Source organism: Erigeron canadensis, chromosome 2 (genome assembly GCF_010389155.1).
Source record: "Erigeron canadensis isolate Cc75 chromosome 2, C_canadensis_v1, whole genome shotgun sequence".
NCBI classification, from domain to species: domain Eukaryota; kingdom Viridiplantae; phylum Streptophyta; class Magnoliopsida; order Asterales; family Asteraceae; genus Erigeron; species Erigeron canadensis.
This window is the reverse complement of record NC_057762.1, coordinates 2,298,646-2,314,321: the sequence shown is the minus strand read 5'-3', so window position 1 is coordinate 2,314,321 and position 15,676 is coordinate 2,298,646. Positions and strand designations below refer to the sequence as shown.

The 15,676-nt window shown below is 35.2% G+C and overlaps 1 protein-coding gene across 1 annotated transcript; it reads right to left on the bottom strand.

Annotated features, from left to right (window-relative positions):
• Positions 1–7,828: 7,828 nt before the first annotated feature.
• On the bottom strand, positions 7,829–15,191 carry LOC122586731 (protein FAR1-RELATED SEQUENCE 5-like). The gene is made up of 5 exons (XM_043758719.1): positions 15,096–15,191; positions 10,050–10,149; positions 8,784–9,609; positions 8,202–8,460; positions 7,829–8,137 (listed from the first exon to the last, which is right to left on the bottom strand). The coding sequence occupies exons 1-5, from the start codon at positions 15,189–15,191 to the stop codon at positions 7,829–7,831; spliced, it is 1,590 nt and encodes a 529-aa protein (XP_043614654.1).
• Between the last annotated feature and the right edge of the window lie 485 nt (positions 15,192–15,676).

Here is a 15,676-nt window from a genome sequence, read left to right as displayed (position 1 = left end):
TCATTACCTGAAAATCGATACTAGAAATATGTTTTGATTATCACAAGGAAGCTAAAAATGCAAGAAATCTTGGTTTAACAACTCAAAATCAAATGATGAATTTTTGTGGGTGAAGATGGTGAAGGTATGTGTGTGTTTTTAGAGAGAGAGAGGTGAGATGAGATGAAAATGGAGAAGAAGTGGAGAAATTGGGTTTTCTAACCCTTTTATAGTTTTCCCTTAATTTATGATTCTAATAATTGTAGGGTCTAAATGAAACATTTTCAGACTAGAATTTCTTGAACACAATCGCTTACGTCTTGAAACCTAACATTCTTATCACAATAGACCATAGACGCGTCTTATAATTTAAGATTTAAGAGTGAATAGACCTTCACGTGAGCACATGTTCGAAACTAGAACATATTATGGATTTATTTAAATTATTTCTAAGGCGGTTGTTACAGCATTCTAGCCTTCCATGTACCAAATGTCTCACCATTCCCATCAAATTTGGGAACAGGAGAGTTGGAGTAATGTACATGAACGTGGTTAGCTCCAGGAGTAGTAGGAGGAGGAGGATTAGTATTTAAAGGAGTAGCAATATTAGGATTAGATTCATTTGGACCAGAACCATTCTCACCTTCAGCAGCCATCGAAGCAGACCTAGGTTATAGAATTGAAACAATTCAACCTGCCTGCTCTGATACCACTTGTAAGTCCCAACTATTACTAGATGGGTGCTGAAGACACCTCTATGTCGATGGTGAGTGAACTTTGCAACACTATCAATTAGTCTGGAAGTGACCAGTTAGATTGATCGTGTACCAGGTTAACTGGAGTAACAGAATATTAATGAATGCAATAATATAAATGACGAGTATATAAACTGGTGAGACAATATGTAATTTTCAAGAGTATTTTATTTATTACTTGATTAAATAAAATACAAGGTTGTTGCGGAACCAAGATAATACAAGAATGTAAATATCCTAACAACCTATGAATTACAATTGATCTAAACTTGGAAATTCTCCTTAACAATCGAAACACTTAGAGTTGTGAAATGTTCCTTTTTACGATTGAGAGAATATTGCACAAGTTCACCAATATTGCAGAATATATGTATTTGCAAAGTTGTTGAAAAGGCTTGTGCAAGGACCTCTATTTATAGTCGAAGATTGAGTATGGGGATCTCAACTTCGATGTATAAATATGGTTGACAGCACACAAAAGTATTGTTAAAATAATCCTTTGTGTGTGTTAAATAAAGTAAGACAAAAGGTTACTTTATTCACTTACTCTACATCTTTGTGTCTTTATCCAAAGACAAGATCATTGTCCGGTTAAAAGGATGTAGAGTAAAGAAGGTCCTCCTAGTAATCAGTGTAAAGCTTTGTAAGTGCATTTACACTAGAGGATTCTCCAGTTGATTAATCTGGTAGATTGTCAACTGGGCTTCGCTGCCATTGCCAATCTCTATCTTCCATTTGTTGTCTTTGATTTCAACTGGAAGGTCTTCAGATTCTAGTAAACAGATCTCAACTGGAGGAAGTCATCAGTTGCTAACCCTGTACAATGCAACTGGACTTCTAATATTTCGGACAATTCTCCATGCTCTCCAGATGTCACTGGAGAGCTCCAGTTTAGTTAAAACTGGACCTAACAATTTTTGATTAATTTCCGTTTTCTATCTTCGTATTATCAAATACTACTACAGATTCCGGTGAAAAGTATCTTATTTTTAAAATCCGATTGAAATTAGGGTTTGAAATATTTTTTCCCGATCAAGTTAGGGTTACGATGAGGAAAAGGTCTGCAAAACGATGTAAATCTCCTGGTATGCATTTCGGTTTTTTTCATTACATTTATTTTTACGTTTTATTTAATTGAAGATTGTATATGATTTTTGTGTAGTTGATGGTTTTTATTCCTACTTATTTAGACATTTTTATGCTGTTATTCTTTTGGTTATTGTTGTTGTTTCGTTATTAGTTGATGTATTTTTTTCATTGTTGATTATTTCTTATTTTTTAGTTAGTTACACATGTGTAGGTAGTTACTTTTAGAAATCTTTAACTGTGAGCGGTTGATGATGTTTTAATAATGATTCTGATATTTGTTGTTGATCTAATTGGCTAAGGATAAAGTCTTGCTACACATGTGTAAATTTCTCATTTTAATTGCTTATATTGCTTAGGTTTATTTGTTTTAGTCTAGTTGTGGCTTTTTGATTATTTCCTTATATGTATTTTTTTTTATTATAGTTCCGCAAGATAAAACTGATGATAAAGATGTATCGGAACCGAAATCTCTGAAATCAAAATCTTCTAAAAAGGTTGCCGACGTTTCTGAGTCTTCTTCTGATTCTGATTTTGGGTCATCAAAGCGTGCGAAGAAGGTTTCCACCGTCAAGCCTGTTGAAGCTGATAAATCCAACAGTGTCAGTCGTTCTAAGTCCGTTAAAACAAACAAACGGCTGATTGAAACTGATACAGGAGATGTTTCTCACAGGTCGAAGAAACGTCGTACTGAAGATGTTTCAAAGGTTGTTGAGAAGTCGGTTAAGAGTAGAAAGTCCAAGAGAATTGCAGAAAAGGGAGACACTGAAGATGTTTCAAAGGTTGTTGAGAAGTCGGTTAAGAGTAAAAAGTCCATGAGAAGTTCAAAAAAGGGAGACAATGTTAAACAAAGGACTCAGAAGTTGAAAGTTGACATTCTTCCTAGTGTTAGGACTAGGTCATCTCCTAACTTGCTTTTTGAAGTTGTCTAATATCAAAGAACAACAGAAAAGGGTTATTAGAGAGATGGGTTTCGGTAGTTTTCTGGATATGAAACTCGACACTCTCCCTGGTTCGTTAGGCTTTTTTGTTGTTGATAAGTTAGATGTAGAAGGTTTGAAGATCACTTTTGATTCTGTTTCCATTAATATCAATCGTGAAGCTGTTCGTGATATTCTCAGGATCCCAATGGGTGATATAAATCTTTTTTCGTTGCCATTAAAGAATGTTGGTGATGATGAAAAATCTTTCTCTGATCGATGGAAATCTGATTTTGGTTTGGCATATGTTCGTCCTAAGCATGTTGCGCATGTTCTCAAACATTCTGATGAGGCTGGTTTATCGTTCAAGCTTAATTTCTTAATGCTTTTTGTCGGCACGATGGTCACTTTGGATGCGAGTGGTGCTTACACTGTTGGCTGTCAAAAGGCAATTCTTGACCGCATAACAGAAGATACCGACATCAAGTCGATTGATTGGTGTGATTTTCTGATTCGTCATATGGAAGGATGTAAGAAGAGATGGCCACTGCCTAAGGATACACATTGGTCTGGGCCGATGACGTTTTTGCAAGTAATATTCTGTTTTTATTACGTTTTTGCCTTTTATTTATGTGTTTGTGTGTTTAACGTCGTTTACACGATGATGCAGTTGCTTTATGTTGATTCCACCATTTGTGAAAGTTTCCCGGTTCCTCGCTCACGACCAGCCATCAAGTGCTGGAATCGTATTTACTTGGCACAGCGAGTTGAGGCGGAGCTTAAAGCTAATGGAAATTTCGGTAAGCTTCCTTTGCAGCCTCCTTTATCAGAGGATGAAGTTGATCAAGGTGTTAATCTTCTTGCCACTACTTGTGCATCGGTTGACTCTTCTGTAGAGGTAAACCTTTTATCACCTTCACATGTGTAATTTATGACCTACACAGGTGTAGCATTGTCATACAAATGTTAAAGTGTTACCTTCCCATGTGTAGCAACTCCACACGTGTAGGATCGTTTTTTTTTATTACATTCTTAATACTTTATGTTTCTGTTACATTTCAGGAAATCTATTCAAAGGTTCAGGAAATTGTTCTTCAGCTTGATTCTACATTGAATAAGGGGGTCTCATTGTTTCCTAATAATGTGAAGCTTTTAGGTTTGAAGGATAAGTTTGAAGAATTTTTAAGACACTCAAAAACTGAAATCCCAACCGCTGATGATCAAAGATTCAATGAGTGTGTCCAAGATCCATGTGATTATGCTGATGGTGGTGATGTTGAATGTAATGAAGAGGGTTGTAATGATCAAAAGTCTGATGGTTTTTGTGAGAATACTAAGAATACTGATGATGATGTTTTTGATAACCAAAAAGATGTTCCTGATGGTACCAATTTCGAGAAGTCAACAGAAAATGAAGATAAACAACATTTTGCCAGTTCTGCGGGTGAAGGTGATGGTTTAAATGGAGACGAGTGGTTGAATGATCCCGCTCTTAATACGGTTCTTGATAACATTGATAAAAGTGCGCCTAAAACCAAACTAGGCCGTTGTGCTACAGATTATGCTCCGAGTTTTTCTCTTCATCTGTCTTAGGATTTCATTACTCCTTCCCCAAACCTAGTAATCGCATTGTCACTCATTTTTCCCCGCCATCTGTTTCTGCTAATTTTGCTTTGTCGAAAAAGGATGATGTTGATCCAAAAAATGCGAAGCTAGAGGATGTTAAGAAGCGGAGGGAGAAACCTTCAAAGGGTAATGATGATGCAAAGAATGCGAAGTTAGAGGATGCTAAGAAACGGATGTTAAAACCTTCAAAATACTTTCGTTCTCCGTATAAGGGTATGGTTACTGATGTCACTACGTCCCTTGAGCAATTTGAGTTTGAACTTTCTGGCAGTTTCTTTGTTCTTCAAGGTGAAGCCATGTAAGTTTATTCTTTTGCACGTGTGTAGTTTTATCGTTTCATTTTACAGTTTTATGTTTTTATATGTATTCACATGTTTTCAGTTTATTATGTTTTTGTTGTTTATTCTTGTTAGGGAGTTTGTATTTGAAACAAAAACTGGCCATTATTTAACCCGTGCCCATTTGGAAAGTTTGGCACCTGGAGTTCCTGTGCATGCTTCTGTTATTGATGTTTGGAGTCTCATACTTCTTGAAGAACAAAAGGTCAATGGAGGAATACCCACTAGATTGTTTTTGTATTGCACAACAATTGTAAGCTGTTTGTTAAAGTTAATTTATGTTTTTTTTTTTTTTTACTTTTTACTAAACTAGTTTTTTAAACCAGACATCTAATATGTGGGACGGAATGTTCACTCTTGAAAAAGCATTCGAGATTTTTGAATCGAATATGCAGTTGGTATTGCGTCGTAATACTCAGTTCCTGGACATGAAGAATTTTGAAACTGTAAGTACTTTTGTGGTTTCTGATTTTTAGCAATACCTCCTTTGATTTTCAGATGTGTACGATAACTGCTCAGCATACGTTATATTGAATATGCAGGTTTTTTTCCCGATTCTTGCATTTGAGCACTACTACCTCGTTGTCTTTAATCTTGCAAGGGCTGCCTTCACCATAATTGATAATAGTGCTTCGTGTGATGAATATGATGTGAAATACAAACAAGTCTGTGATGTTGTCGTAAGTATCGATTTTTCTGCATCTTTAGGCTTACAATGCCAAGTTTGATTTCTTACATAGTACTTGTTGCTTTTTGTTTCAGCGTGACCTATTTGTTTGTCATTTGAGAAAATATGGTCATCCCAAAGCAGACAGTATCAACAAGGTCAAGCATAATATAATGAAGATGAAGTGGAGGACCAAAAACAACACTTCAGACTGTGGGGTGTTTTTGATGTGTCATATGGACACATATGTTGGCCAAGCACGTGAAGACTGGGACATTGGATTTAAGACGGAGCGTGCAAGTGGTGACGTTACTCAGAAAATTCAGCTTTCTAACCTAAGGGCGAAATACTGCACCAAGATTTTGTGCCATTCAGAGAACATTCTCAAACATAAATTTCATGAATATTTAAAGGTGTTCAAGGAGTCGTATCATGTTCCTACGGGAAAGGAGGCGATTCGTAATGTTGTTGCCTCTAATATGCATTTTGATCCTTTGTAGCTGGTGAACTTGGTTGTTTAATACTTTTTGGTACTGTTAGACTTTGATTTAATCTTGTTATTTTGATGTTTTAGCTTGGGACATAGGATTGTTCGACATCTTTTTGTCGTTTATTGTGCTACTTGTTAATGAAGCTATCTTTGAACATGTGTTTAATGCTGAAACTTATGATTTGCAATCTGTATCTTTGAATTCAGATCTAATTTCCTTTGCAGAACTGTCTTTTTTACTTCCATTATACATCTTACCCATGGGCAGGTCGTACTTGCCCATGGGCAGGTCGTACTTACCTATGTGTATGATATACAAGTCACCAGTTACAGGTCTTTCTACACATTTGTAGGTTATACTTACCCATGTGTAATTTATAAATATACCAGTTCTTAAGTATGTGTACGACATTATTTTTGAACATTCCCCTACCACATCCCGCTCTAGGGTTTAGGGTTTGAAGCCCGAGGGTTAGCCGATAGGCTAACCCTCGAGCTTCAAACCCTAAACCCTAGAGCGGGAACCCTCATCCGTTTTAGGTTTTTTAGGATTTAGCACTTAGGGTTTAGCATTTTAGGGTTTTAGAATGCGTCATTCCCCTACCACATCCCGCTCTAGGGTTTAGGGTTTTAGAATTACATTGCTCACACAAGTTCTTAAGCATGTGTAGGACATTATTTTTGAACATTCGGAAAAAAGAAAAAGAAAAAATTATCAATGAATTACATCTTTTTTATATATTTATCTATCTTCTAATTCAAACATCCAATTGATTACTTCTTTTCAAGTTTTTCAAGAGCTTGAGCCACCGCCTCTGCTTTAGCTTTTTCTGCTTTCTTCTTTTCACAATTCCTTGCGTCGTGGTCACTTGTCAATGTCCCACACTTTCTGCACTTTCTTTTTGGCTTTAGATATTTTTCAGTCACCTTTTCGTTTAGAGACTTTAATCTGCTGTCTTTTCCGCATCCCTTGTATCGTAAAACAGGTGGATTTTGAACATCATTGTTACTTGGCTTGGTAACTCCTAAGAATCTCTCTATTGCCTCATAATGATCGTTTGATCTTGAGTTTGAATGTGCAGCCTCTATCTCATCTTTTAGCGCCCTGACTTTTTCAACAAAATGAGACAGCTTTTCCTCATCTTTCTGCAATATATCTACACAAACATCTACCATAAAATGCAACTCATTTCCCATCCTCTCACATTCTTCACTTGACCCACCTTCTCCAATATATCTTCGTGTTCTCATTCCTGGAGGTATCAAATCCTTTTTCCACCTTCTTAGTATGTATTTTTCTGGAATTTGTTGAACATGCAAGCTCTTGAACACACAAAATATGTGCCGGCATAAAAATCCATATCTCGTGAAAGTCATGCAACTACAATCAGTGGTTCCATTTTGCTTGTTATGTGTCACCTTAATGTCACACAAGAGAATAGGACCCGTTGTTACATCTAAAAAATTCTAATAAACTGTCTTACCCATGCGTAGCATATATTATCAGATGTACCTACCCATGTGTAAGTAAATGTGCTAAGTGAGTTTTTGAGTAGCATACCTGGAAAGTATATTCTTTTTCCACAGTTTTGGTTGTGCTTCCCATCCCTGTTTCATTTTCGGTTTCATCTTCAGCTTCTTCTGGATCCACAGTTTTGATGTCTTCAACCACTTCAACATTCTTGTATTTCTTTTTGCCGACCACCACTTTTTGTATGTTTTTCTTAACTTCCCTAATCTCTTTAACCACAATCACATCACATCCTTGCATCCCTGAGGTTACGGAATGCCGAGAACACTGACAACTTCCCAAATATATTTCTTTTTGCACTAACAAGAAAATGGTACGCGTGTAAACATTGCAAGCGTGTTCTTCAATAAGAAGAGGGGTTTGAAGCGGTGGTCTCTTGTTATGCGTCTGGTGGTCGAGAACCTCTAGCCTACTCCCCTGCCTCTCCATGGCAGACTCATATGACATCATAAATTGAATCAACATTGCTCCACCACTTGTGAAAATTGCTGAAGAATGAGTTTTCGCTTTCCAATCTTGAGGTGGTTCTCATCAAACCCGACATCGGTAAGTCTGTGAAGTAAGCTGGTATCCATGTAGACCTGATATCATACATATGCATGAACCATGGATGTTCTTCCAACTTGAATTCCTTCATTATCTCTGCCCATCTTTTCTCAAACGTCTTTGTACTCAATGATATGTTCCAAACTATGTCATTGAACTTCTTCTTGAAATCAGTATTATCAAACATGCGTTTTCCTACCTGCATAAGAAAATGGTTAGCCTACCTACACATGTGAAGAATGTCACATTTTTCCATTTTGTACCTTCATAGGCAGCTTCTGAGTGATGTGCCACATGCACAGTCGGTGCCTTGATTTCGTTAAGACGAGTGCAACGACTTTCTTCATTGCTGCATCTTGATCTGTGACGACCATCTTTGGTTGGCTTCCAAATGTATCCAAAAACGCTTTCAACAACCACACATAAGAATCTGTTGTTTCATCCCTAAGCATACCAGCTCCGATAGACACAGTCTTCTTATGGTTGTCTATCCCAGTGAATGGGACAAACATCATGTTGTACCTGAAATTGCACATTATGGCTGTTATTTTACCCCCTATGCAGGGTACGAATAAACGACACTTTCACACGTGTAAATACAATAATATGATTCCGAATAAAAAAATCATACGTTATGACTGTTATTTTACCCCTGTGTAGGACTGTAGGATATGAATAAACGACACTTTCACACGTGTAAATACAATAATATGATTCCGAATAAAAAAATCATACGTTATGACTGTTATTTTACCCCTGTGTAGGATTGTAGGATATGAATAAACGACACTTTTACACGTGTAAATACAATAATATGACTCTGAATAAAAAGATCATACACTTGCCTGTTTGTCCTGTAAGTAGCATCGAATGAAATGATATCTCCAAATTCTTTAAAATTTGCTTTTGCTGTCTCATCGGCCCAAAACATACACTCCAACTCACTGTTATCTTTTACCTTGTATTCGAAGGTAAAATTTGGGACATGCTCTCGTCTGTTTTCCATTTTATTTACCAACATCTGCGCATCACTTGAGCTTATAAAACAATTGATTTTGTTCTTGTAGTTCTTGAAGTCGTTCACTATGCCGTGTGTGTTCTTGTAAGAACCTAGCATATTGCTGTAGATATGATGAGCTCTTGTCGCTCCTATATTCGAAGTTGAAACCTTATTAATAAACGTCATTTCAGAGATTCCCAATTTTCTTTGTCTTCTCGACAAGTGTCTATGCTCCACCGAATTCAGTTGATGATTGTGTTTTTCCTCAAACTTGTCTAATATGTACGATTGTCGGCCTTCGATTAGCTTGAATATGACATGTGCTTCACATCCTGTCACTTGCAGTGACGAAATACGTACTCTTTTGCAACTGTTTTCGTGATTCAGTGTATCTATGCTTACACCTTGTGGTTTCCCTTCTTTATTACACAAAATGTACTTCAATCTAACCACTCCACTGTTTGTTTTTTTCTGTGTGGATAACCTAGTGTCAAAACCCGCTTGGTACGCATATCTCTCATACATTTCAATGCAATCATCTATTGTATCAAAAACTTGACCCTTAACTGGTCTTACATCTTCCTCTACTTCCGGTATCCAACATATTTCACCTTCATCTGTTTCTATCATCCTACTGTTATACCAGCTACTACATGGCTTGTTAACCGAACCTGCACGACACACAACATTTAGATATGCACATGTTCTACGTATGTGTAGGACAGAGCTTTCTAGTGATATTTTCAGTTTTAGGACTAAAATGATCATATGTAGCTACACATGTGTAAACGACTAATCATATCTAAAACATGCTAACACAAAAGGTGTCCTACTTATGTGTAGGATGAACTTTTTATATCGATATTTTGGAGCTTCAAAACTAATACAATTGTATCTACCTATATTCATATCTGTTAACTAAAAAACATACTACACATGAGTAGACGACTAATACAACTTGGATTTTCATACATACATCTACTACACGTGTGTAGGATCAACATACATTCAATTTCTAAGCTGAAACTTTGAAAATACGCATACATATATCTGCTACACACGTGTAGGATCAACATACATTCAATTTTAAGCTGAAAATTTGAAAACTTACTCGATTCAGCTTCAAAGAGGTTACTGAACACACTATCTTCTTCATGAATCGTTGAATTGACTTCGTAATCATTCATAGTTGAATCCTCTTCCATATTCACCTGTGTAATTAAAAAATTTCATATTAAAAAAGTTATAAATAAAAAAAAAACTACTGCAATTGATGATAATCGATTTGATGATTACTTAACTGTTATAGTTCGATCGGAAATTGGATCTGAATTTCACAAAAACCGGAATATGAATTTTTATATGAATTTATGAATTTTTTTTTTTTTAGAAATTGAGATCTGAAATCGAATCTAATCGGAATTAATGGAGGTTTGATCGCGATTTCGCATAGGATTGATCGGAATATATGAATATTTGAGCGGAATTTGGAGATTTTGATTGGAATTTTGTTGAGAGCAGAAGGTGGGAAGGTGTGTGTTTTTACACACACTTAAGAACGCGAATGAGGAGAATTAACACGTTATATACTCGTAATTACATGTTAAATGACTAGAATACCCTTCCTGATTAAAATTTGATCTTGATAAATGGATGGTTAGGATTCGTTCTTGGGTTCTTTTTTTTTAAGGGTTCTTGAAATAACCCACCCCCATATCATATATTCATAAACTATAATTTTATTATTTACATCAGTAGTACGTAATTTGACGGTTTTATATTATCATAAATTATTAATAATAGTGTAATTATCAGTTATTATATTTTTTTAGCTTTTTTTCTTAATCAGTTCTTTGTGCGGGTCTAAGCTAGTATGATATATGCTTAAAACAAAAGAAAGAAAAAGACAAATATATAATAAAGGTTAAATAAAAAATAATTAAATCAAATCAATTTTATAAACCAAAACTATATATATATATTAAATATTGACTAGCCTTGTACCCGCACGATGCGTCGAGGCATAGGAAAAAAAGTTGGTTAAGTGAAAGTACCGTGTTATTTGTAACACCCGTTGTTTTAAAACCTGGATTTCGAAAAAACTTTTGCCAAACGGCGATTAAAACGTAGCGGAAAAGGATCACTTTAAAACTTTCCCATCCGTAACCGGATGGTACCTTTATAAAATGGTGTTACTAACGTGCATCATCAAAATAATATAAATGAAATCCAAGTCTTGGCACAAACATAAATGCCATTCATTATCACATGTAACATAAACGTAAATAATGTAGCCGAAACATAGGCTATGGGAAGTCTAAGTATTCGACAATCTATGCTAATCTTTTTTATTGCATCTACCCATCTCACAAGCTAAATCTTTCTCTAGCTCAAACTTGCTTATCCTGAAGGACACAACATTTTCATAACAGCAAGTGTTAGCTAATAAAATTAGCTAAGTAAGATACACACATTTTGATAAAACGTTCGTCATTTTACTTTCATAAAACTTCGTCATATTTTACTTATCAAAACATAATCACATTACGTATCATCCACAACAATCATAGATCAACCCACACTTCCCTTTTCCCACATTGCATCACATTTCATTTCATATCAACATATACATCATATCATCATATACTCACATCTTAATCAATATCTTATATCATATCAACATAGACTTACAACTTAAACGTAACTTCATATCATATCTTGGCATATCACACATAAACTTGTCACACGTATTCATATTAGCGCATATTCTCACGTCACATTTTGATCTCATAACGTAAAGCACATATACTTCTTTCACACATATATCGATCTTATTATCCACTTAATCAACTTAATCAACTTCATCTCACGTCTTACATACCACACTTAAACATATCACACATATATGTATAGCACATGTAGGATATATACTCCTAATTGTGCCTATCAACAATAAATCATACTTATAATCAACTAAATCAATGTAAGCAACTTAATCAACTTATCATCTTATCAACTTTGATCAACTTTATTGAATGTATCGACTTATCAACATGTCAACTTATTGTCTTATCAACTTATTTACTTTAATCAACGTATTGACTTATCAACATGTCAACTTATCGTCTTATCACCTTATCAACTTTAATCAACGTATCGACTTATCAACTTTAATCAGCTTTAAGCATTCCGTTATGCTTTTAACATTGGTGGTTAGTCACTCCACCCGGAAATACTAGATCAACGTAACTATGCTGCAAGAAATTACTCAAGCGACCACTTTTTAGTATCCCGTCATGCTTTTAACATTGGTGGTTAGTCACTCCACCCGGAAACACTAGATCAACATAACTATGCCGCAAGGAGCCACCCAAGCGACCACGTACGCACTAGCTTTTCAACTAGCACGGGTTAAGCTTAACACAACTTATGCTCGAGAATTCTTATCTTTATTAGCTTAGGCTACACTTTCACCTAAACCAATCACTTATCAACATCTTTACTTTACTTTATATTAGCTTAAGCTACACTTTCACCTAAACTAATCACATATCAACATCTTTACTTTACTTTAAATGTAGGTATATTCATTACCTAATGAGTTTCACACCTACTTCAACGTATAACCACATTAACGTGCACATCTCATAACATTTCTTCGTGTATCTAGTGAGCTAGACATTTCATACTTAAGTGCACATATAAACCATCACATATCAACATTTAGGCATATCAACAACTTTATCAACATCACATCACATATCATAAACATATCATGGCGTCGTAATTATAAGCATCATACTTTATATGCACATACTTACTTTTATTTTAAACGTCAACATATCAACTTAAATCATTTCAACAACACATATCGTAAACACTTCATGGAAACATCATTGTAATCATCACACTATGCATGCATATAATTACTTCAACTTTAAACGTCATCACAACATAATTAACTACTTCAACATGCATATGTTCCCATATAACCTCCCGCATGACTCGGATAACCCAACATACATAAGATAATCCGATTAAGAGGTTAATTAAAGAAAACTACTTTTGTTGTGCCCCCAGCGTGAGAAAAGTCATGTATCTTACCTCGTTGAAGAGCGCAATAAATGATAACGTAAGTTATCGAGCTTTGCATGTATTCCGACTACCTATAACCATTAAACGACATAATGAGCTAATCAGATATCCACTTACTTATGGTCATAACTCAAGTCTAGATACCTATAAATATGACCCATGACAAAACTTGACATCATCATCATCTTTTAAAATAATTACCATTAGAAAGTAGACTCTCTCACAATTCTGTGGATAGCTTATTTGTCAAAAACGGAGTTACGGTTCAAAAGTTATGACCGTTTAATAACGTTAACAAAATCAGTCCCTAACGGGAGTTACGAATATTTGTAACGGGAGTTACAGTGGAGGTGCTATCTCAGTTACCCACCTAACGGGAGTTACGCAACCGTAACGGGAGTTACGACGACTAAACGTGAAAAACAACTTCAAAACCTAACCAAACACATCCCGAACGACTTTAACACATCTCCAGGTCTTATGAACATCAAATACACTTAAAATAAGACCAACATCACTCATTGAAAACACCAATTGATCCTTACATCAATTGCATAAATGAATCCCTCTTTTGATTATCAAAATGACTCGAAACCGCAACGTTTAATTTAAAAACACAATTGAACACACATGGATCTAATTAAACACTTGGAGTTCACTTATTTACATATAAACAACATTATTCAAGATTAAACTTTGCATCTTGACATAGTTAATCAACTCTATTAATAATTTTACTCACGAAAACGTCGTTTTTAACCGAAAACATCAACTTCCAACAACCCCAGCCCTCATGGTCGAATTTACAGGGACAAACTTACTTTAAAACTTAATCAACAATCAATTGATGATATAATACCTGTCGGGTTGATCAGCGGATCGAAAACCAAGCAAAAACCCTTTCGAAATCCCCCGAAATCGACTATAACTTGAAGAATTAACCTAGGATTTTGTGTGTGAGAATTTTCTAGGGTTTAGATCTGATTTCCAGCCTTTAGGTCGTGCACAAGCTATTATATATAGTGGAATAACTTTTAAAACTTTACATCTAGGCCCTCGCACTTCGTTACAACCCGTTTTGGCCCTTAACGACTCTTTTAACGCCTACGGGGACACTTATCGACCCTTATATCTTATCAGGAACATTAATTGGCTTTATTAATCATTATCAACTTTAATTTCATTACTTTAAATCACTTTAACACATATCTCATGTAGATCATTAAATTCACGTAAGCACATATAAAATGCATAGTTACTAACGGTCGTTAACGGCAAGTTAACTGTCAACGTCAAAAAGTTTTGGGATGTTACATTATTACATCAATGTATGATTCAACTCAAGTGTTTCTTAGTCCGGCTGAAAGTGCAAACCGTCGTTGTTTTAGAGTGAGCGTTTTTTATGTTGATTGATTATTAAATTCAGTAACACATGTGTGTTTTTTTGGTATACTATTTGAGCAACTTCAGGGAAGAGAATGGACACGCGTAAGGTTTTTTTTAAGGGTATTTTTGAAATTACAGGGATAAAGTGTTTGATGGTAGTATAGATTAAAAGGGTAAGTTAGAGATTTTAAAGGTAGAGTGTTAAACTTGTTGAGATAGTTTGTTTATATAGATAGTATAGATTAGTTAATAACTATAAATAAAACACTAAAGAAAATAATGTCTAATCTCATATCGTAATCTCTTCCAAAATCTCGCATGTAATATATGGCCTATAGATATATATAACTGATTTTTAGTTCATATAAATGTTATTGAACAGATGGTATATTTAACATTATATAAACTTCATGATCATCAGTGGCGAAGCTAGAAATTTTTGAGTGGGAGGTCGGGATCAATTTTTTTTCCCTAACGCTATTTTTCGGGTAATATGTTCAGGTCGGTGATCGTTTCGGGTCGGGTCGGGTCAAAATTAAATACTATTATTATAAAAAAAAAAGTTTCAATCACCACATTTGTCCAAGAAAAGTAAATATTAAAAAGGAGACAAACAGTTGGTACCTGGTTCGATTCACTGAAGAAATTAGAGTTCAGTCTTTCGACCTTTAAGAACCTTGAATTCTTCAATTATGGACTCTGCGTCAAACTTGCTAGCAATCTCTTTTTCTATGTATATCACCATACAATTTGCTAGATTGTCATCTGACATCTTATTACGTAGGCGAGTCTTGAACAATTTACAATTTACAAATGATAACAATTAACAAAAACATTGTCTCAAATACTCAAGCTTACCTAATATGATAACAATTAACAAAAACATTATCTCAAATTCTCTAATAACAATTAACAATTTCTACTTAAATCCCTAATTTTACTAAATTCCTAATTTCTACTAAAAATTAAATCACTAATTTCTAATAAAATCCTAAATAAATAACACACATACCTGAAATTGGAGGCTGGACGGCGGTGGCGCCACTGCCGGAGGTCGGAGGTGGCAGGAGCGGGACTGCAGGTGGTGGTGGTTGGCCGGCGGGAAGAATGAGGACAAAAAGGGGGGAGGAGGGAACGGGAGTAGGAGGGAATTGTTTTTATTTTTTTCCTGTTTATTTATTTTTTTTTAGTTAATGGGTAAGATTTTAATTAAGTAATGGGTTTTTGTTTGGGCTAAGTATTTTTGAATGGGCTTAT

What these genes read in the sequence shown, in the direction of transcription:
- LOC122586731 (XM_043758719.1), bottom strand. Translation starts at nt 15,191, where the DNA reads ATGTCAGATGACAATCTAGCAAATTGTATGGTGATATACATAGAAAAA. An exon ending in CCTCTTTGAAGCTGAATCGA is followed by an intron (nt 9,610 to 10,049) that starts GTAAGTTTTCAA and finishes TGTGTCGTGCAG; the next exon opens with GTTCGGTTAACAAGCCATGT. An exon ending in CTCAGAAGCTGCCTATGAAG is followed by an intron (nt 8,138 to 8,201) that starts GTACAAAATGGA and finishes TTTCTTATGCAG; the next exon opens with GTAGGAAAACGCATGTTTGA.